The 24,182-nt window shown below is 38.3% G+C and overlaps 1 protein-coding gene across 5 annotated transcripts; it reads right to left on the bottom strand.

Moving 5' to 3' along the window:
• Positions 1 to 12,653: 12,653 nt before the first annotated feature.
• On the bottom strand, positions 12,654 to 23,782 carry LOC127137285 (pumilio homolog 6, chloroplastic). 5 transcript variants are annotated; one of them, XM_051063769.1, is made up of 11 exons: positions 23,595 to 23,757; positions 23,065 to 23,214; positions 20,945 to 21,689; positions 19,321 to 20,678; positions 19,091 to 19,232; positions 18,882 to 18,989; positions 17,333 to 17,545; positions 17,139 to 17,249; positions 15,985 to 16,179; positions 14,106 to 14,274; positions 12,654 to 12,993 (listed from the first exon to the last, which is right to left on the bottom strand). In XM_051063769.1, the coding sequence occupies exons 3-11, from the start codon at positions 21,581 to 21,583 to the stop codon at positions 12,971 to 12,973; spliced, it is 2,958 nt and encodes a 985-aa protein (XP_050919726.1). In that variant the 5' UTR covers positions 21,584 to 21,689; positions 23,065 to 23,214; positions 23,595 to 23,757; the 3' UTR covers positions 12,654 to 12,970. The 5 variants fall into 5 exon arrangements, with proteins under 5 accessions (XP_050919726.1, XP_050919732.1, XP_050919720.1 ...); XM_051063775.1 differs by having other exon boundaries at positions 20,945 to 21,645; XM_051063763.1 differs by lacking the exon at positions 23,065 to 23,214 and having other exon boundaries at positions 23,595 to 23,782.
• Positions 23,783 to 24,182: the final 400 nt, after the last annotated feature.

The following is a 24,182-nucleotide window of genomic DNA, read 5'->3' as shown; positions in this document are numbered from 1 at the left end:
CAACTTCTCTATATCCCCAGCAGAGTCGCCAGCTGTCGCATCGCGCGAAAAACCGGCGGGAAAAGAAAGAACAACAGAGCCGCCACCGTGCGTTATTTATCCCAAAAGAGGGAAAGGAAACGCTCAGAGTAAACCTGGAAAGAACATGGTCTCGCGACCAAAGAGAATGGGTTCGGGAGTCGGTTATGCGAAGGGAAGGTATTAGCACCCCTACGCATCCGTAGTACTCTACGGGATCCACGCACAAAAGGAAGGAAAATTGGTTGCTAAAACGCTGCTCACACACACACACTGGCTGAAAAGAGACAAAAGAAACTGACTGAAACTGACTCGGCAGGATATCGTATCCTGGGCCTACTTAGTCTATCAGGCATAGACATCAGAGTCGAAGTAGTTCGGACTGGGGAAACGACACATGCTCGCTAGGATATCGCATCCTATGCATACGTATCTTCTCGGACGAGAGAAGAATCAGAGCATTCGTAGCTCGGCTGACACGCACACAAACAAAACAAGACAAAGGCAAACGTGGAGCCCGAATGCCAATCACTGGACTTACATCAGCATCCGAACCGAAACACACGCACACTGGAACCCAAATGCCACTCGATGGACTTACATCAGCTTCCAAGCACACAACAACATAACAAGTTGATAGGGAGTCGGGGACTCGAGCCTATAACTATCAAGCACACACTCAAACAAACAAACAACAAAATGCTAAGGAAATAGGCACTCGAGCCTAGCAAATGTCAGACAACACACACAAAAGAAAAAGGGCGCCCGGAGAGATCAGCTCAATCTCCTGCCTACATACTTCATCTGGCATGAAGATCAGGGCGATGTAGTTCCCCTACGCAGGGATAAAGGACTAGCCTAACCAGATAACAGAGGGAGACACAACTCTAGGGAGACTACGACTCGAGCCTAGATGTTGTCATGCAAAATCAACCCTAAGTTATGGTTTCTAGCTAAATGGCACTAGGGCCAACCTATCCTAAGCATGGCTCACACAGGAAGCAAGCCACACACACTTAACTTGCACAGGAAGCAAGCCAAGCAAAACCCAACTTGCACAGGGAGCAAGTCTAAGCTAATCCTAACTTGCACAGGAAGCAAGTCAAACTATCCTAACTTGCACAGGAAGCAAGTCAAACAATCCTATCTTGCACAGGAAGCAAGTCAAACGATCCTACAAGCACAGATAGCACACGCTATACACAAACAAGTGGCTCAAACAAGGGTTAGGTTTTAGTCAAGGGGTCATATCAACCTCGACAAACAAACCTCTGGAATGGGGTGAGGGTTGCTCTTAACCTTGCCATTGAGGGGCTAAGGTGAAGCAGATGAAAGGATGAAGTGAGGATGAGACCTCACAGCTCTTATCCCTGGCCTGGGAGAGCTCAAGACAAGAATGTGTGGGTCCAGAAAGTGGGAACCCTTCTACACATTTAAAACTGACTCAACTGTACAATTGTACAAGATCTTGGGTTTGTATCTGAAATGCATCAACACAGTGGTGTGAGCAAAGCAGATGACACACTGAATAGTGGGGGATAGATTGCATATCCCTACCTTCCACCAATTGCCTCTTCACTTAGGAGGACTTTGACTCTATGCAAGGACAAAAGTAAACAATCACAAACATTGCCTCTTAAGGAGGACTTCAGACAGTTGCCTGGCCAAGTAACAGGCCAGGTCTTCCAGACTACATGGAGTAAAAGAGGCATACCTCAATGCAAATTGCTTATACAAGCAAAGCAAAGCAAAAAGTTCACAAGGAACTAAGCAACTAAAGCACCTGAAACAGTCAAGCAGATGTTAGTATGCAACTTCAAACAAAACAAACAGAAACAGAAACCAACAGTCAATTGGAGGCACATGGATGTGCAAGGCACAAGGCTTATGGCATGTGAGCCAAGCCACCTACAAAACAAGGAGGTTAGGCAATGATACTTGGGTAAGCTCAATCAAAAGAATTGGTCTTAATGGCCATTTGATGGTCAACCTGAAATCACAAGCTCAAAGGTGAGTAACAGGACCACTAGGGCAAGCCTAGGGTCAAAAATGAATGAGAAAGTCCAAACAGCAAGGGGTAAGTATCCAAAATCATGTTCAAACAATTAGGAAACAAAACCAATTGGGTTCACACTCATATCAATCACTATCATCATTTCATGAACCATTTAGGTCAAAACATGGCAAACAGAAGCTCATAGAAGTCAACAGCAAGACTTGCACCAAAAGCAATCTAAACATTTTCCAAAAATCATCAAATAAATCATGATCAAACCTAACACATAGCATGGTAAGCATGTCAAATTTCATCCCATTTGGGCAAGTGGAAGGCAGTCAATGAAAATCAGAAAGTCAAAGCACATTTGAACATGCTCAAAGAAAGTCAACAAGCATGGGTCAACTTAGAAAAATCATAAGTCAAGAATGGTGTATGATAAATGAATGGGATCAAAACCATGGCAAATAGGAGGATGTCTAGTTATCTCATGCAAAATTTCATGTTCATCCAATAAAGTATGAGAATTTCACAAATGAAATGGGAACAAGTGTCACACAAGGTCAACATTTGACTAGGCAGGGAAGGAAAATCTCAAACAAATGGAAAATGCCACAAATAATTCCAAGAAAATTCACAAGTCAAATAGACATACAAGAGTAGGCTCATGCAAAATTTCAATCCATTTGGAGGTCAAGAAGCATAGCAATGAAAATCATGAAGTTGGTCATCAATGGTGTGACACAAATTGTCACACCCTAATTCAAAAATCATATCTCACAAACCACAAATGATAAATTCACAAACTTTATACCAAAATCACCATGAATGTGTCTAGTTTAAGCACAAAAAATTTGGGAGCCATTGGATAAAGTATCATCATTTCACAAATGTTTTGGCAAGATGTACAAAATTTGGTCACATGTCACAAACCCTAAGGCCATTTAAAAACCACTCATCCAAAAATTCTGGAAAAATTATGATAAAAAAGTAGAGATCATGATGAACACAACACAAAAAATCCCATTCAATTTGGATCAAAAATGAGCAAGTTATGAATTTTGGAAGATTGGTAATCAAAGTGAAGAAACTAATTGAATTAATATTGAGAAAATGGCATTTTTGTAATTCCCTGATTCATTTAACCAAACACAGTCGTTTTGGGCACAAAATGAAATGTTTTGATTGGATGAGGGGGTTTAAACCAGGCAGCACGAAAATGAGGAAAAATCTGGGAAATTCAAAGCTAGGGTTTCATGAACAGTGGCATCCCAAATCGTGATTTCTCCATTCTTCCCAAAAATGTCAATTGAGCATACCATTGTAATCATCAAACCATGTACATCAACATTTCAGCAATAGATTTCATTAAATCAGTTTAAACACAACCAAATCGAGCCAAAACACATTTGAGCATATAAGTTGAAATCCATATTTCTCACATCATAGTGAATCATTTTCAATGGTTCAAGTGGCATTGATTTCAGCATAACAAGATCTTTCACAAACACAGCATGATTTAGCAAAAAGAGCAAGTCGAAAAACTAACCAAAATGATGAGCAGTGATGATTCAGCCACCTTTTGCTGGTGAGTGCTTGAAACAGATGAAGAATGTACTCCTACAAGATGAATGGGGAAGTAAACTTGGCTCAATAAAGCTTGTTCGTGCTTGCATCCAAATCTGCCATGGCTAAGCTTCCAATGGGACAGTGGTTTTGAGCTGCTTGCAGATGGGGTAATGTGATGAAAACAAGCTCACAAGGTTGTTTGAGTGAAGGAACAATGTTAACCAGGTCAAGTTTTTGGAGGTTTGACTGTTTGTTGGAAATGGCCAAAGGTGAGTTTTGGACAAATGAATGAAGGAGGTTGTTTCCTTGCTGCCAAGTGGCCTATGCAATGTTCATTCAAGATGATGTGGATGTTGTCAAGCCAGGCCAGGTTAGGGTGCTTTGGAAATTGGACAGAAAAATTCAAATGCAAACAGCAGGGTCAGTTTTTAGGATGAATGAAGTTCACTGGTTTTGTGTTGGTTGGTCAGGTTCTGCTTTTCACTGTGGGAGTCTTGACTGCTTTTTGCCAAATGCCAAGCAGGGTCCATTCTTGAGGGAGTGGATTTTTTTGTAGGTTTGATGTGTTTGATGGATGTTGATTGTGTTTCAAAATGTGACAGAACAAAATGATCCAAAGCCCTGCTGTTTTGTGTTGCTAGTGGTTTTTGAACAACACTTGCACTCTTTGACAAAATGCCAAACAAATCAATTTTTGCATCAGTTGAAATTGGTTGGTTTGCTGCTACTCCTACTGTCCTCAATATCAGAAAATGTGATGAGGAGATCTGTTGTTAAGCAAGGCAGGATTGGTTTTTTGACAGCAGAAAGAAATGCATCCAAGGAGTTTTTGGTATGAGTTCTGTCCTGTTCTTGAAATGCAACAGCAGAGAGCCATTATGAGAGAGTGTATTCAGTGTGTTTAATGGAGGTTAATTGTGTTTTAAAGTGACAGAAGAAAAGACCAAAAGCCCTGCTGTTGGGGGTTGCTTAGTGGCAAAGCAGGTTGGTAACTTTGGAATTTTTGGACTGTCCCTTTAAAAATGAACACAGGTTAAGTTTGAGGGAATGAATTGTATGCAGTGTGGTTAGGGGCTGCTGCTTTTGTTTTGGGCAGAAAATAGCAAAGTGAGGTTTTGAGTGAATGAGAGCCAAGGCTTTTGTTATGAGGCTGCTTCTTTCACAATGAAGAAAAGGTTCTGTTTGATGAGAAATGCATCAAGGTGAGGTTTCTTAGGGTGAGTGAATTTTAATATGCAAATGAGTTTTGAGGGATGCTAGTCGTGTCTACAAATGATAGAAAATGCTGATAAAATACTGTATCCAGCCAGGCAAGGTTTGATCTTTCTTGAAAGCCTTTGGACAAAAAGTTTGATAAATGCTAAAGTGGAGTCTTTTGGAGAGGGATGAGATTGGTTTGTGCTTACTGGTTAGGTTGGCTGCAGGGCTGGTTCATGACAGGAAAAGGGTGGAAATGTTGCCAAGCCAGGCTAGGTTTTTTTGAGGTTTCTTGACAGAAAATTAGAATTGCCAAGCAAGGTTAGTCTTTTAGAACATGAGCCATGCTTTGCTTCTTTGGCCAAAATGGTTTTGTGTGGCTGCAATCTTTGTGTTCAAAAAAAATGACAGAAGAAGGAGGCCTCCAAGTCTGCTGTTAGCAGTTTCTTTATGGTTTGGATAGGAAATTTGGAATGTCAACAGCAAGGGTGAGCTAGGCTTTGGTTATGCAGTTGGTTTTTTGTTATGACAGCCAAAAAAATGACATTAAGATTTTGCCATGTTGTCTTTTTGTTGCTTCTAATGCTTGCAATATGACAGAAAAATGGGGGGAAAAGTTCTGCTATGGGACAGTACAAGTAAGGTTGCAAGATGTGGTAGCATGGTGACAATGTCCTTTCCTTCCAAAATTTAAGCAACTTAAGGCATGGCTTCTTGTACTACTGGTTTTTAGGCTGCAAGTGAGGCTCACCATGACAGAAAAATTGCTGCATAATTGTTGTCCTTTTGAGGTACAAGGCAAGGCATGGTGGATGCAAGGACAAGTATGGTGCAATTGTATCTTTCTTACAATTCAAGCAACCAAGTATGATTCACATGTGCTGCATATTTTGACTTTGCAAACACATTTAAAATGATATTTATGAGCTGTCCCAATTGGCCAAATGCTGAAAAAATGTTTAAATCAAAAGGTCAACTCTTGGTCAAACTTACATTTAAATGAAAAAGGTCAAAATATGCCATTTTGATTGGTGAAGTTTTGGCTCATGAAATTTATATTTTTGGAAAGAGGGGATCAAATGTGACTTGTAGGAAAAAACCCCACCAAAATTGGCCAAACGGTTTGAGAGATATGGCCCTTTGAAGTTCAAGATTTTCTGAAATCGATTCGATCATAACTTGCCAACCACACATGGGAATTGAGATTTCTAGGACTTTTTGGAAATGGGAGAACAAGATCTTCAACTTTCATGTTGGGCAAAAATTCATTTGAGGCTTATATCATGATGTAAGTTTGAGGATCAAAACTTTCCATTTTTGGTAAGTTTCAGTTACAGGCCCAGTTTCCGTTTTGGGAAATTTTTGATCTGGCTTCAAATTCTTCCATGATGGTGTTTGGCATGATATATGATGGCTATTTGGACATGAATGAACTCTCACAAACCAATTTCAATCATCAAATCACTGATTAAATGGACAGTTGACCAACAGTTGACTTTTAGGGTTTCTGACTGATTGTGCATTGACTGATGACTTCCAAACCCTAATTCCTTGAGAACTTGACTTCAAATGATGTCCCAAGTTGTATGAATTATTGATCATTGACCATGGTGCCCAAATTCCACAAGAATGACCACTATCCACTGCTTTGACTGACAGTTGACTTTTTTAGGGTTTTTGACTGTCTGTGTATGAACTGCTGACCTCTGAGCCTTCAACCCTTGCCTTGAACACTTCAAATAGACCACCAAGTCATGTGAACTTGTTGGACAAACCCCAAGGCCTTGGTTCAATGAGAAATTCCTTTGCTTGCTTGGTTGACTGATCAGGAGATTAGTTTGACCTAATTCTTGATTGCTTGCTCTTGAGGCAACTGAGGACAATGCAAATGCTATGCAATGGACCATGATATGCTATGACCTAATATGAAAATGTATGTATAATGGTAGGTGCAAATTTGAGGTGCTACACTAGTGTACGGTATATTTCTGAAGTGTAGTCTAGCATATGACTACCCCCTTTTATAATCAGATTCAGCCTAATGGACGGCTCATTCTGCTCAGATACGGTTTAATGTACGACCCAGTTAGATCTTCATCTACTCAGATGCTACCTAGTGACAGGTACATTTCTGAATTGTAGTCTAGCGTACAACTACCCCCTTTCATCATCAGACACAGCCTAACGGACGACTCATCCTGCAACTCCAATACGGTCTAGCATAGGACCCATTTGGATCTTCAACTCAGATACGATCTAGCATACGATCCGGTCTGATCTTCCATCCCCAGTGAAATCACCCGCTTAATGGAGGTTTCATTTTGCAACTCAGAGACGATCAAGCGTACGATCCATTCTGATTTTTCATCCTCGGCAAAGTCATCCGCCTGATGAACAACTCACTCTGGTATTCAGATACGGTCTAGCATATGATCCATTCTGATCCCTTATCCCCAGCAGCGTGTAACACACTCTGACTCCCCAGCGAAGTCGACAGCATAATGGATGACTCACTATGCGGTCTATCGTATGACTCGGTACGACATCCATGTCTTCGGATATCGTCTAATGCACGACGTACTCTGAAGTTCTCATCATCAAATTCCCTGGATGGCATCTTTAAGCCCATCTCCATCAAGACTAGCTCCTGGTTGACAAGCGCAAATTTTTGGGGCATTTTAGTGTTCAATAATCTTCCACCTCCAGACCGCGAATGGTGCACATACCATTCTACTCCCTCGGTTCAAGAATATTGAACAGGGGCAGCTGTCATACCCCAAAATTTGCCCGTTGATATTACAAGGCATTTTTCAAGGCACTCCGACTTGTTCTGCAAGACACTGACCTCAAAGGAACAAAAGCCCAGCTCACAACAGGCCCAATCCAGAAAATGGCCCAAACTGGCCTGCTCGCTAGGCGAGCAAATCCTTCGCCTAGCGAACACTTCGTTATGACACTCGCCCCAGCGAAGCATCAGATCCAGTAAAAGCCCAAACTAGCTGGCTCGCTAGGCGAGCAACTCCTTCGCCTAGCAAAGCTTGCGAATAGCAGAATTTCTGGGCTTCATTCTGAGCCCATTAGGTCACAACAAGAGCACTATAAATAGCCAAGCTTCAGTCACGAAAAAACGGAGAAAAACAAGAGGAAGACGGACGGAAACCCTGGCACAGAAACCCTGGAGGCTACTTTAGAGAGTTCTGAGTGAAGAAACCCTGAAGGCCGCTCCTCCGCTCCGAAGCTACCGCCGCCTAACTCCATCCGATACCAAAAGCGATCAGTCTCTTCAACATAGCAGCTTAGTTGCAAGCAGGTTTGCACAACACTATTGTTTTATGATTTTAATCGGCAATCTCTATATGCATAAAGCATCATGATTGAAGTTTCGAATATGTAATTTGATTTCACATGCGAATTTAAATATGCTTGAATATCATGAATGTTTGTCCATGTTATTCCTGTAATCAAGTGCCATACAAGTTCAGGTTTTCGGAGGTCATGCTGCTGTCAAACTCCAAACCCGTGGCCGCTCGCTAGCACATCGCTAAGCGAGCCTGGAGCGAGCCCTCGTTAAGCCTTCGCTAGGCGAAGCAGGGGCGAACGGGACAGTGGCTGTTTTGTTTCTTTGCTGTTCTGCCTTATGTTTATCCGATCAATATTCATTATAATTCTGCATTATTTGGTCTGATTTAATGACTGTTGTGTTATGGTGCAATTTCAAACTGTACTTTATCTCGATGCTTTAACCCGTGTGTTGAATTGTGTTAAGGCTTACATATTTCCGAGGAGACGGCCGGCTAGGTATTCCACCTTATGTGTGGGATACCCTTATGGAGATGGATTCTGAATTACTTAATTTTTATGTGGAGATTCATCCTAAATTACCTAGTTGATTTTAATGTATTGATTTCATCAATTTTAATGTGGACCTAATTACCTAATTGATTACGACTATATAATTAATTGTAAAACTTTATCGTTTAACATGCGATCTCGGACCTCTCTTTGTTACCCTGCGATTACGGTATTACGGTCATGCCCCGCGAATATGGGGATACACTTAGCAAAGACCCTTCGGTTAAATCATCATAGTCCCTCGAATGTTGCCTTTGTCCCTCAATGACCCTTCGGTATAGCCTACGATTAAATGATGATAGTCCCTTCGAATGCTAAGGTATCCTCACAACTGTTGCCTTCAATGACCAATCGATGACCCTACGATGACCCTTCTACATCCAAAGGATAAAACTGCTTACTTCTCAATAGTAAGGACAGTTTTACCCTCATAAGGATAGGAAATGCCCAGAAAGACCTCGGATAGGTATAACTCTTAATTGCTTATTCACAATTTAAAACTACTTTTCACACCTTACACCTTTCAAAACCTCCATTAGAAAATTACCACTTGGCATACATTCGCACTAGAATCATTGCCGAGTTATATTTTTTTAAACTATTTTCAAAACTAAACGAGATAACCACTTTGTATACATTCATACGAGAATCATTACAAAGTTAAATTCTCCTTTTCAAAACATTTCCTACACATTTCTCAACCACTTTTTCAAACTAGAAAAACATAAATGATTGAGCAATTAAGAGCCCATGGATAACCATGGATACAAAGGGTGCTAACACCTTCCCTTTGTATAATGTACCTCCCGAACCTAAGAATCTAAATTAAGGTCTTTCCTGTTCTTTTCCACCTTTCCTTATTGGATAAAAGAAAAGTCGGTGGCGACTCTTGCTAACCGCGACATTGCGATTAAAAACACAAAAAGTCAGTTCACCGTATGACAGACACCATCCCACTCTTCACAAGCTTTTGTACTTCGTACTTCAATGGGTAGTAATTCTCAATATCGTGGCCAGGGGCTCTCTGGTGAAAGGCACAACGGAGTTCATGTTTGAACCATCATGGAAGTGGCTCAGGAATTTGAGGTGGATTTCTGGGTTGAAGTAGGTTCTTGAGAACCAAAGATGGATATAATTATGCGTAAGACATAGGAATAGGGTCAAAAGAGACCTTCTTCCTCTCGAAATTTTGTTGTTGATTATTATTGTTGTTGTTGTTGGTTCTTTCTTATGGTTGTTGTTGACGTTGTTGTTGTTGAATCGGAATAGATTGATTGTTGGAATTGTTGGAAAACACGGGAATCACTAAAGAAACTTGATGTTGATGTTGACGCGGTTGAGAACTTCTTCTAACATGAGGCCTTCCCTGCCTCCCCTCATATACTTAATTGGTTTCCCCCTCCTTTATCTTGGAGAAACTACCACCGTATTTCTTACTGGATGACGGTTCTTCCTTAGATAGTCGTCCTTCACGGGCTCCTTCTTCTAACCTCATCCCCATATTTACCATTTCGGTAAAGTCATTGGGGGCACTGGAAATCATACGTTCGTAGTAAAACGAACTCAAAGTATTCAGAAAAATCTTTGTCATCTCTTTCTCCTTCAAGGGAAGATTAATTTGGGCAGCAAGTTCCCTTCACCTTTGGGCATACTCTTTAAATGTCTCCTTATCCTTATGAGACATATACCTCAGTTGGTCTCTATCAGGCGTCATATCAACATTGTACTTGTATTGCTTAACAAAGGCCTCACCTAAGTCGTTGAAAGTACGGGCACTTGCGTTGTCCAATCCCATATACCATATTAGAGCAGCATCAGTCAAATTGTCTTGAAAGTAGTGAATAAGCAACTGATCATTATCAGAATTGACATCTTCCTGGCGTACATAACAAGGTGGCTTAGTGGACAAGTATTTCCCTTATACTTTTCAAAGTCGGGGACTTTGAACTTCATCGGGATCTTCACATTCGGTACTAGGCAGAGCTCAGCAACACTCTTACCAAATAGGTTTTTTCCTCTCAATGTTTTCAACTCCTTTCGCAGCTCAAGGAACTGATCCTTCATTTCATCCATCTTCTCATATACGTCTGGGCCCTCAGATGGCTCAGAATGGTAGATGGTGTCTTCAACATGCGGCAAAGTATGAACAACTGGTGGTGGTACAGACATGATCGAGCTAGATGTCGGCATAAAGACAAAGGTAGGTGCAAACCCTTCAGGCACAAAGTTTGGTGGCATTCCCCACGGGAATCCAGCAGGCATGGACGGACCAGATTGGCTAGCAGCGACGGGAACGGTTGAAGTAGCAACCTTAGAAATGACAGTCCTCTGGGGAGGAGTTGCGGGAGTTGGTGAAGACTGATTCTACGCAGCAAGAACAGACTCCATCATGACAGTCAACCATGCAATCTCATCCTTCAGCTCTCTATTCTCTTATTCCAAATGTTCCATGATCTTGGGTTGATTGGCGCGAGTATTGTATCGATGAGTCAGCTTGGCTGAAGCACAGACGAATAACCGATAAGACATCTAACAGAAGAAAACCTGTTATGCAAATGATGCATGAAATGCAATGTTTTTGTTTGTTTTTAAATTCCAAGGAACGCATGAAGTTCTATTTACAAATATATTCAAATAAAAATAGTAATGACAATTTGATTGACCATAAAATCTCTTTTTATTCATAATGTTTGGAATGATTACACTGAATACAATTTCAGAAACCAAACGTACAAATACAAGAGAAAAGGAAACTAATCATCCTAAGGATCCCATAGTAACAGTGTCAGATGATCTGGTTGCGGGCGCGTACTTCCTTCGGATGCGTCGAGTCTCAGACTCAAAAGATGTCTTCATCTGAGCCTTCTCAAGGACAAGCTGATCAATAGTCTTCTTCCAAGCACCGGAAGGCTGAGGCATACTAGAGGAAGATGGACTCTTTGCCTCTCTCTGTCTCTTCACTGCTCGGCCTTCAAGAAGTTCAATAAGCATGTCTTTGTCTTTCAACTCAAGTTGTAACTCTTCATGCTTTCTGCTCAAAGCATGAACCGTTCTTCCCACATGTCCTTCTCTTGCTTCATCTTGGCGAGTGCGTCTTCCAACTCCTCTATATCTTGGTTAGGGAGAGTTGATGGCTCAGCCACAACCAAAGACATAGGTCTCTCACAAGCATACGGCATCTCCAACTCCAAAGCTCTTTTCTTCATCCAAGTAGTGTAAATTTTCAAAGCTACACAGTTGCGCGGATCAAACTCGGATCTTCATTTCCTATGCACATTATGCCAAGCATGTACCATCTTCTACTTCAAATGTTAGGGATCTTTACCCTATTGATAGAAAAGACCTTCTAACTGATTGTTATTAGGTTTGTCTCTCAAGGGGAACCCAAATTGACGACGAGGCAAAGCAGGGTTGAAGAATAACTAATATATATACTTTAATATTTTAATGATATTAGTGGTTGGTTAATATACTTGTTCTATTATCTTCATTCTTTTCAATTTGGAAAAACGTATTTGGACAAAATGCATCTGCAGCCAAAAAGATCATTCTTCAAAAGAACAAATAAAATTTATGAGTGTTTAAGAAAATATATGATAGATTCAAAAATAAAATAATTGTTTTTTATTTTCAATCTCTGTACTAGTAATTGATTTTATCTCTGCAATAGTAATTGTTTTAATCACTGTAAATAATTTCGAATGTGAATAAATTTTATATGGATAAAACAAAATATTAAAGTTCTTTAAAAAGTATTTACAGGAAGAACTATTTAAGATGAGATTTTTACCTTCATTTTAAGGATCATGTTCATCCGCTCGTTGTTAAATTATTATTATCCAACTTTTTTTCACTTTTATTTCTCTATCACTGTGCATTAGTTTCGTTGAAAATAAAAACTCTTATTCACACTTCCTACAAACATAGTCCATAAATAAACCTAACCGTTCAATATAAGGCATTTACAGTTAGAAAGATGCGTAGCTAGGACCAGAAAACATGTGAATTGAGTTCAGCACTCTAGGAAAACCAACCACACATTAAGTAGGTAGATTCAGTAAAGTTTACATCAAGGGTTTCTTTCTAAATAAATATACTCAAACTTTTCCGATCAATTATTTGAATGACATAATTACATTAAGTTTTATAGTGTACATGTATATATACTAATGTCTCCTGAAGCTATCAAGGTGCAGTTATGAAATCACAGGAATAAAAATAACAGTATATTCATTGGCAGGACCAAAGATCAATGTCTCGCCTATTTCCGACGTTCCGACGTTCAGGCGGTGAGGTTAGCATGCCACTGCCCGAGATTCATGCTTCCTCTAGATCACATCATGAACTGGGTGTTTGATTCTCTGCATGCAAAAATCAAGTACAGGATAAGAAGCCATAAAACAAGTGCAGGATAGCAAGTCATCATAACACAGGTACAAGGTGTTTTTTGTTCATGCTCCATAAGGCGTCATTTCACGTTTTTTCCCCTCTCTTGAAGACAGGGTTGATGTGTTTAGACATGACTTTACCAAGCAGTACCTTGTTTTGCTTAATTTTTCTGTTAGAGAAATTTCTGATCGAGAAATGCTAGCAACTAGCAAGTAATAATCCACTCTCTTTGCAACACTCTTCATGAATGAATGAAATTCATGTGGATCTTGGTCCTACTTGAATTGAACTCAATCATACGGTGTCGGAAATAGTACGTTACTAGTGTGCTTTATTTGCCTTGTTAGATTAGTTTCTATTTAAAACTCCTAACTGTAAGATTAATCCAATGGGTAATATCAATCGTAATATCTTGAAAAAGAATAACACAATAGAACACAGAGGAAACCTAATTGCTAACTACATATGTAGATTCAAGGTTTTCCTGGTTGAGTAGATGGAAAGTGAGAAGTTAGAAAACAGAGAACAGGTTTAAAATCAGTAAAAAATGAACATTTTCATTGCATCAAACCAGTCTGCAGTAGCCTTCAGTAGGATTTCCTCCTTATTTTCCACATATTCAACTAAGCAAACCCAGTCATTAAATTTTAAGGTATTTAGGTAGCAACATTATATTAGAGAGAGGGTCGAGAATAAAGTAAATATTGCAGAGATAAAGATACTGCGGTGGATGTGTGATAAGACTCGACGGGATAAAATTAGAATTAAAAATATTAGAGAAAGTGTCAGGGTAGCGCCTATAGTGGAAAAGATGGTGAAAAATAGACTTGGGTGATTTGAGCATGTAAAGAGAAGACCGGCAAACAACTAGTAGGAGAAGACCTAGAAAGACTATCAGAAAAGTTATTAAGAAAGATCAAGATTAATAATTTGGATAAAAGCATGGTCCTTAATAGAACATTATGACGAAAGTTGATCCATGTAACCGACCCCACTAAGTGGGATAAGTCTTTGTTGTTGTTAGGTAGCAACATTATATTAATTTTGCCAATGTAACAGTTCTAAAACAGAGTACAGGACACACCTCCAAATTGATGTTCCAAACGAGCCACAATGTGTTTTCCGTAAGTATATTTCTTCAAAGCATTAGAATGGACTCTTATGTGAGAGAGTAACATTGCACGCTGATCATCAGAACAGATGTCAATAACCTTCTGGATCACGTAGTTAGCAAATTGGTCTTTCATCATGGTCTACAATGAAAATCCAAATACGGTCAAGATAGAGTAAAAATCCAAAATGACATGCATTCACACTCACACCAGTTATAAAACTATACAATTTATTAAGCATTATTCAAACTACATTTAATGCTAAAGAGATTTCAACCTTAAGATACCAAACATTAAATATCAAAGAATCTATGTTGCCAACATTAGATATCAAAGAATCTATTTTACCAACATTAGATATCAAAGGAGACTCCGAATTTGGTCATTTTACCCACGGGGAAGCATGCGACTGGATGCATGAAGGTCTACATTACAAAGGTTTAATCCCAAGTATTCACTAGCTCAATGGAAAGCTTAGTTAGTTGCCATGGGATAAGCACAAATATACAGGATGACTACACACCATTACCTTTTATCCTATTGCTGAACTCTCATCTTTTTTGCAAATTCATTTCTCTTATTACTATTTAGTATCAAGCAAGCATTAGCTATTGTTGCAAGATGGGACGAATAATGTATTCTTACATGGCCATTTGCAGAACAAAATATATAGCAACCACCTAGCTTTGTCTCTCCTAACGTGTATGGTAAGGTGTGCTGATTAAAGATGTTTTTATATAGCCTAAAAATCCTAGTTTTGAGAATTCGGTAAACTGTCATGGAGTTTGGGATAAGAAGCAAAAGTGGTGATATAATAATCATCAAACAGACTGTTTGTGGTTGCAACATGCCGGTGGTGTAGTGACAAACTTACCTCCTCTAGAATGAGGGACTTCATTTTAGAAGATAAAGTGCAGGGATGATGGTTGATCTAAAAATCCATGGCCGATTTTGTTATAAAATACATCACATTGATAATAAATCATGAGATTGTGAAAATCTCAACATTCAACTTTTTAATTAACTGTTCTAGTCACGTACACGATAGGGACGTCGTTATCATAAGCACCGACAACAGGGGTGGGTATTGGAAAACTGAAGGCTATCCTTAGAAAGAAAATTCAGACATAGGACTCGAGAGTCAAGAAACATTCATTGAGCATAATGGTCATGCATTCAAAGAATAGAATATTCCTATCAGAAAGAAATCATGTCCTAGACTTGTTGGATGAGACCGATCTAGTGGGATCCATCCAAACCATGCAGGATCCCTAAGGAAACAGGGAAGAAACATCAAAAGGACTCACTTTCACGGAAATATAGGAGGTTAGGGGTAAGCCAAATAATTTGACCAACACCGGGCCAGACAGCTCTCGGTTAATTGCTGAAGGTAATTTTGGTATTCATCTGGTTAGATTCATCGGGAAGCATAGGTATTGTCTTGTATTTGAAGAAAGTTCCAGAAGTTTGTGCAATAACTAACACATAGTACTATAAAATAAGCTTCATTTATAAAGTTTAAAGAAAATGCACTGCCAATGTAAGTCAACTTCGAACATTCATTCCATGAGATTCCATCATTCTGACATGACATCCTTTCTTGTAACTGAATCTTAAAATTAATGATACGAAGAATAGATTTTCAGCGGTTGTCAATCTAAAACTGATTTATACTGGCAGTGCATGCCTCTTAATGTCTTCATTATAATGATAAAACACATTATCAATTTTTTTACCATAAATACATTCTTCTAAGTCCTGCTAAATCATTAACAACATATTTCAAAGTTAGGAAGTAGAAACTCTGAACAATAATTAGCATGTAATTAGCATTAATGAGTTTGAACTTACCAATAAGTTGTCATTTTGCCCATCATGCCCAATAATCTCTACAATGAACAATTCCCGTTCAGAGGGATCGCCATACTCCAGACATTTCTCCACAACATTCGAAGCAAACTTATGCTGGCTTAATTGAACAACATGTCCAGACAGCTTGCTGATTATTTGGCTCCTTTCTTGAGATTTTCCTCTCTCCAACACATGCTGTGATGACATAAGGAAATTACAGTGACTTAAGTAATCTTTCGAAAAGAATTGGCATATGAAAGGGCAGCAAACCACAAGAACCCAGAAACTAGACAAATTATGTTTAATTACCACCAATGGTTTTTTTATAGTGTGAAATATGAATATAATATAATTTTGTGTAATATTCTTTTACGTAAAACTAAAAAATATTTATTATATTTATAACAGGTCCGATCTTGTCCAACCTTTGAGCCTTGAATCAATTAGTACACCGGTTTAATGCCTGTTCTGGTTTTGATTACCTTGATGAAAACCATGTGCCATTGAAATTGAAATCAGTGTTCAAACGAACAGGTTTGCATTTATTGGAACCCCTTAAGCTGTAAGTGTTCCAGCCGTATAGAATAAGACAATTTTATTCAAAAATAAATAAATTGGATACTTCACAAATAAGGATTGGTGAAGCGGAAGAAGGCAATTCTATAATGATGAGATAAGAGTAAAGAAGTTAGATAAGGGAGTTTGTAGTTGCTTGTATAGAAGTTAGATAATAAAGCTTCTTAAAAAGGTTTTGATCTTATCTATAACCAAAAATAACTAGACTTGTATCAATTATAAGCAATCTTTTGTAGCGCAAAACTCTTTGTGATGGTTAAATTTGGGAACAAAAGTCTTGTAATGCTATTCTGCTAACAAAAGATTTGAGAGTGCTTCGGAAAAAATTAATGGAAAACACAATTGGAAGAAATAAAATTAAAAACATTTAAAACCAAAATATAAGTGACAGCTAAGACTATCACAAATCTTGATATTTTACAGTCACGGCAATTTCATAGAGTATGGTGACTTGTAACCATAGGCTACAGATAGAACGGAAATCACATGCATATCTGCGTCCAACTATTCATCTTCTTTCTAATATGAACACCAGAAGCTAATAATCAAAGTATGACACATAAGAACCAACAACTAACCTGGGTAACATAATTACCATACTGATCCTGAGCAAGAGAACAAACTGACTCCAATATTTCATCCACGATAAACTGACACTGAACCTCATCTGTACAATGCTCTAGAATTCTCTGCAAGAAACATTATTCAGTCCTACTTAATGCATGACACAAAAAGAAGCTTCTTTACGGGAAAGGGAAATCAATAACTATACCTGAATGACTCGACAACCATAAGGATGCATTGATAAATTAGCAACTTGACCACGAAATGCAGATAGTATAAAGCCAATTTTTTGGGTGGGTATAGATTCAATGCATTTCTGTATTACATGATTCCCATTTTGATCCCGAACACATCTCATGATATTTCCATCTAGCTCACGAACAAGCTGAGCTTTCTGTTCATGCTCAATAACCTCGAGTGCCTGCATGGGCATAAAACAAATATAAAAACACTGTGTCTACTTTCAATAGAATACTTATTTTATAACCAAGACTTTGCTCTATTTTCAACTTTAGTCACTACCAAACAATTGCAGTTTAACAGAAAACAAAGAATAGGAAAGTAGACCACCAACTCTGAATTATGCAAGTGCAACTATGCATTCTTCAATATAATAATAAATTTCAAAGGTATCTATGGTTTAATAGCATAACTTGAGTACAAAATGCAATTGATCTAAGCCTCACGGGATCACAATAAAATTTCCCCTCATAAGTTGAGTATAAAACTGCATATGTGGGATTGAAGCAAAAAAAATCTGCAACCCAACCCACGCAAACGGGGGCAACAGGTGGAAAACAATGTATTCTCCAGCGCCAGTATGTTGTTTTCCAAAATTTAAACAATATCATTCCAAAATTAGTCATATTATTGCTTTTCATAAGTAGGATTGTAGGATAACAACATTCCACTTATTATGTAGTAGAAAGTGTGCAAGTGGAACAACAGTTTCACTAATATTATCATTTTTTAGTAACAGTTGATCGGTATAACCATAAGAAACCAAAAGGGGAAATTTAACCTAACAGGTCAGTTAGTGTGATTTCAGACCCAACCCAACCTGCAGAACCAAATCAGCCCACCATCTGCAGCTTGGGCTGGGTGCAGGTGATCTCTACGAACCCTTTAACATATAGGTTTATCACTGTCAAGATTTCTATGCATTTGTGCTTTTTCTATTTTATGGAACTAAACTGCAGACATAATGAGCATTTTATTTAACTTTTCTTTGTTTCTTCCAACAACAAAGCCCGCAATCATAATTTTAATTACAAAAAATGAAAAAAAAAGCTTCCTCGTTTTTGACTTCCACAAACAATTTCATGAATAATATAATAGCAGTGTCTACGACTATCTGAACAGATTGGTCTTGTTAATACTTACAACTTGGCTATAAAAGTAAACTTACAACTTTACAAGATAAGCAACTCATACTAAATTCAAATCACATTTTATAAACTCTTCCTCAGAGGTGCTGGTGGTTGTAATGAAAGACAAGTCAGGTCAGATAACCTATTTTCAGATTATCATTTGAGAAAACCAGAAGCCAATCCCCAACTAGGATGTGAATATGGACAGAGCATCAATAGTTCTAAATTTCAAATTATCTGAAGGCACTCATTCAAAAACAGACAGTCCTACAGACTTAATCCATGCTCAACATTTAAATTCTAAACAGATTTGCAATAGTAATGACTTATCAAGCATGCCGGTGAAATAAATGTATAAAGCTACATGAGCCATTTTGAATTACATACCTTTTGAATTACACGACAGCCATACATCTGCAGACTCAAAGGCAGTATCTGACCAGCGAGTTTATCTGCAAGTTCCTTCCTCTGCTCGGGGTTTCCATACTCAAAAAACTGAACACGGGAGAAGGGACAAATTAGTCCAAAACAGATTTGGAGGCAACTCTAAGGTACTTAAAAGTTAAAGACAATATACATCATTTCGAAAAACTCACCTTCTGTATTACGTAGTTACCGAATACATCAGTCATTAATTTAGAAGCATGTGGAAGAACCTCTTTGAACACCAATGCCTTCTCTTCAACACCACAACTTTCCAACTTCTGTTGTATAAATCGACTTCCATGTTGATCAGCGCTGGAGGTAAAAGACAGTGAACTTAATTTCCAAAACCAAGAGTTTGGTCAATTAGATAGGTGGAAAGAAAGCTGAGAAAACTACTTGCCTAAATTCAACGATATGTCCAATAATATCAGATAGCTCAAATCTGCGACCTTTGCCAGATTTCAACTCTTCAAGGAAGTTAACAATCTTGGGGTCTTGAGCACTGTCAAAAGACCTTGGACCCTGCCATCCAGATAACATGCCTCCATTTCTACCAGAAGCTGGGAAAGGTTTCATTTCATTTCTACCTCCTGAAAGGCCAGGACTTCCTTCTGGATATCCAGACAAAACTGGACTAGAAAGTGGTGAACTTGGATACTGCATTACAAAGCCTGTGTTTGGCATATGTCCAAAATAACTAGGAACTGATAATCCACCTCTTCTTGAGTTCATATTGACGCCAGTTCTCTGATCGTGTAATTTTTTATCATCCAAATAAGCACCAGTACCGGGCCTTTTTTGTGAATCATAAGGATTCATTTGGTTAACACCACTTGCTCTAGGTGCATGTGGGTCAAAATGACCAGAAATACCAAATCCCTCTACAAAAGCTTGCTGATTATATTGCATGTAAATAGGATCAGCAAAAGAAGGCTGTACAGGATATCCAAATTGCCCAAGGTACTTGTTCGCTTGTACCATTTCAGCTCCATGTGAAATACTACCCCCGGTCGAAACCCCTGGTGTTAGTGGGGCATAACTAGAACTAGTAGCCCCATCAACAACAAATGGCACAGCACCATGAGGAGGGTATGAAGAAATATATGGATGAATAGCTGTGGGATTTAAAGTGTATCCACCAACATATTGAGGAGCATATGTGCCGGAGGCTTGCATATTCGTGTAATACGGATTTACAGAGGTCATATAAGCTGCTGCTGTGGCATATAGAGGAGGTGTAAACCCGGATGACTGAAGTAGTGGCTGGACATCAGACAACTTGCTTGAATTATGAGCAAACTGTTCCCTTCCATCGTAAGCATTGTTTACACTCTGAGAATTGGTACTAGGAACTTCACTCGGATTGCTTTGTTGCGGGAATACCTGCCGTTGCATCATATTATTCTGGTAGCTAGTCTTCAATTTTTCTTCATAACTCAGGCTTTCTGAATTTGGAAGATTGGATACATTAAGTGTCTTTAATTGATATGCAACAGTTGCAACATCTATGTTACTAAAACCCATGGTAGTTGTGGATCCAAGTGTTGAAGAGCTTGCAACAGGGGAGTGGGCATCGACACTTGGGGACACCCTAATATCATCCGCACCTGCAGTAGGTTTGGCAGACTCTACTGCAGTAGTATGAGGGTCATGAGAAGAACTGGAAGCAGCTTCTAATTCAATTGGCTTATCCACCAGTCCATGACTTATAGAAAGAGACATATTATATACAGGTGACATGGTGCGAGGAAAATCCTCCTGAAAATTTTAATTTTGGACAAACATTTGTGTTCACAATCACATTTTTAATCTGAAGGAGCAACTAAGATCTATGTATGTAATAACTTACAGCATGAGAAAAAGAAAATACCATAATTGCAGGATACTACCCAATACAGCAAGCAACCAAATGTAACAAATACACTATCCAACAGTAATAATATGAACAGTAGTTGAATATGTATATTAGTGCAGAAAAGTGAAATAAATTCACCAAATTCAGAAGTTGATATCAAAATAATCACCTGAATTAAATCAACCACATTTTTTTGCTGTGATGCCGATGAAGCTGCATCCTGTCTACGCCATACTCCACGTGTGTTAACTGATTCGTTTTCATGTGCCTGTTGTTGGGGGGAATCATCCTCAGACTCCTCCTTGTGTGTTGAAAGAGTTGCTTGCGGTAAATGTAAAGAAGTTTTACTTCTATGATCTGCAGAAGGCAATCCCCAATTATTTCTAGAACTACCAATATGATGCCCTATATGGCGGTTTTCCCAAGAAGTTAGTGGAGGAGGAAGTCTAGGGTTTAGGTTGACATTTGAACTGTAATATGCCAAATAAGCTGGATCAGCTCGTAACTGTTCTTCAGATTCATAATTTTTCACAGCCCTGCTCAGAGTTGTCAAGCTTGCATCCTGGGTGTTCTGAAGTGGCAGTAGGTTTTCTATGGCCAGAAATGAGCCTTCCATGCTGGGAGGTGCACTGCCACTACGATTGGGTGCCACATCCTTTGCACTAGCACGGAACCTATGGCCCTTCAACAGAATACCTAAATCTTCTGTCCCCGTGTTACGAGGCGGTGTGCCAAAAGCTGACACTTCCATATGAGAAGGCCATTTCCCCCCGGCTTCTGATATTCTAATTGGACTCTCTGTTGCCATACTACCGGAAGATTAATTTGCCCCTTCTTTGGTGATGGAAATCAGAAACATGACATTGTCTCCTAAAGTGTGTGTGTTCAAAAAATTGTTGGATCAGCATAAACTTCTAATATGAAATATAGAATATTAGTATTACAAAGTTAAACTAGAAAAGCATATAAGTGCAGCTCAAGAAACTATAATTCTAATTAGTTGACACCATGAGTAGTGACCAAAGTTATTTTATTTGAACACTTGCAAATAATAATTCAATTTTTCTGAAGTCACATACCAATTAACATAAAGCTAAATGATGATAATGTATTTTTCCATAAGATTAGTGATTATTCAAAGAGAATATGAAAGTGTTGACATCATACTGAATTGAGGCTCTGAATGTGATGTTAGGTGCGACCTTTCTCTCGTAGACATGATCACAACAACCATTTCATATAATCAAAAGTTATACTAAGAGGATTACTAGCAACATACTCTTCGATTCACTCTTTACAATCGGTCCATCTTTGAAACATTATTTTATAAAAAAGAGAGATCAACTAACGTGCCAAATGTGTTGGCTTTAAAAAAATCAGACAAATCATAGAGTGTGTTGAAAAGAGAGTAGTCATTCCCGGATAGCGGCGCGGAGCGGCCGATCTCAAAAGTGGGATAGCGGGATGACCACTCTATTAGATCTTTTTTGGACAAATTACATATAATAATTATAAACGTATATTTAATGTAAAATTAAACAAATAACTCAAGTCATAAAATATTCGTAAATCAAAACACATAACTCAACTCATAAAATATTAAATCAATGCACATGTGACTTTTGAAGTGCATAAACAACTAGGACGGAAGGTTAAGGTTGAGTCTCAACTCAAATTTGATTGAAAACCCCAAAATTACCCCTAAAACATTGTAACTTTATAATTTTAAGGGGTAATTTCGGTTTATTAGAGGGGAAAAGGATAGCAGGCCAGAAACCGCTCCCGGGCAGGAACCGCTCTGCTCCGTTATCCGCTATTTACCCTATAGCGGCCGCTATAGTGTTCTGCACCACTAAGGCACCTCCCATAGCAATTGGCCTCTACTCCGCTCCACTATAGCGGGATAGCGCCGCTATTGACTAATTTGGTTGAAAAGTTTTTAGAAAGAGTGAGTTGGGAGCATTCCTAGTTGTAGAAAGGTATAACTAAGCAGTCACTCAAACAGACCAAGAGCAGCCAATTCCAACCATTTTCCAATTGAACACAGACACCATCAGAAGAAAATGGGAAAAATCATAATATCCAGATTCCAGACAACATAAGACAAAAACGGAAAAATCATAATATCCAAAAGATTGAATATATAGTATTATACCCCCAAAAAAGGGATGAATAAATGAATACCAAAAAACTACCAAAATCATATTCAGCACTAAAAGTAGAAAAAGTAACAAAGTTCAGCTAAGGATGCTTTTGAAACAAAATTAAGAGTACTCTCACTCTCACTACCTCTGTGCCTCTAGCAACACCTCTGAAAAAGGGTGTGTTATTGTCCGCATCAGTGTTCAGACACTTGTGATTCCGTTCAATTTATTCATATTTTCAAATTATTACCAACGTGTTAGTGTGGTGCTTCATAACTCACTACACCAGTAATATCTGCAGAATTGAATCCTTGTTTCAGGCACCACAAAGAACAAATATTATCTTGTTTACAAATAATAAATTATTAAGAAAAAGAACATTCACTAAATTGAAGTGAAATCCCCAACAAAAAACAAAAGAAAAAACTTACTACTGAATTTAACTGGTCAAACTAATAATTGTTCTGTCTCATCTTTCACGTTGACCAAAATAGTGAGAGAGAAAAAATCATCATGATAATCATGACAAGCAAAGCAAGTATTACACGCAAATTCATATTCACAGAAACAATCATGGAAAGAGAATCGATATCCGTCAATAACAACAATACAGCTAAAGAAAATTCCATGCATGCACATGTATTCACAGTTCAGAGAGAGAGAGAGAATTAAAACCTGGAGTTGTAGAAGAAGAAGAAGAAGCTTAGTAGTGAAAATCACTGTTACAAAACCCTAGATTGTTAGAGAGAGAGAGAGAGAGAGAGAGAGTGGTGATGACGTTGAGAAATTGATGTGTTGAGTTTTTGATTGTTTTGGTATTGGGGGCGTTAATGTAAAGTGTGTGCTGAGGACGAGGACAAGATATTTTATTTATTTATTTTTCTTCTTTAAATGGATATAATAATAATAATGATAAATAAATGGAAATGGAAATTGGTAATTCCACGCAATGCTTTTGATGTTTGTTACTTCAGTTTGGTTTTGGTCTGGTGTCATGTGATGTGAGGTGAGGCAGAATGGGACAAACTTGGAAAACTCAACACATTTAATATTTGGTACTATTATAGCTTGTATCAGAAAATAGTTCCCAAAATAATTATGTATGAATTAAAAAAATATAATAAATAAAAGAGAGAATAGTATTTTTACCTAATTATTCTGGTTTATTATTACTGTATTTGAATTATTATATATAAAGTGAGAGAATAATAAATTAAAATTATTAACTATAGAGCATAATTAAAAGATAATATTAGAATCGGA

The sequence above is a fragment of the Lathyrus oleraceus genome, chromosome 1 (genome assembly GCF_024323335.1).
Source record: "Lathyrus oleraceus cultivar Zhongwan6 chromosome 1, CAAS_Psat_ZW6_1.0, whole genome shotgun sequence".
NCBI lineage: Eukaryota > Viridiplantae > Streptophyta > Magnoliopsida > Fabales > Fabaceae > Lathyrus > Lathyrus oleraceus.
Note: the sequence above shows the minus strand (reverse complement) of the source record. Positions and strands in the feature narration are given on the sequence as shown.

What these genes read in the sequence shown, in the direction of transcription:
- LOC127137285 (XM_051063763.1), bottom strand. Translation starts at nt 21,583, where the DNA reads ATGGCAACAGAGAGTCCAATTAGAATATCAGAAGCCGGGGGGAAATGG. An exon ending in GCTGTCGTGTAATTCAAAAG is followed by an intron (nt 17,546 to 18,881) that starts GTATGTAATTCA and finishes ATGCCCATGCAG; the next exon opens with GCACTCGAGGTTATTGAGCA. An exon ending in TTTGGAACATCAATTTGGAG is followed by an intron (nt 12,994 to 14,105) that starts GTGTGTCCTGTA and finishes TTTTGCATGCAG; the next exon opens with AGAATCAAACACCCAGTTCA.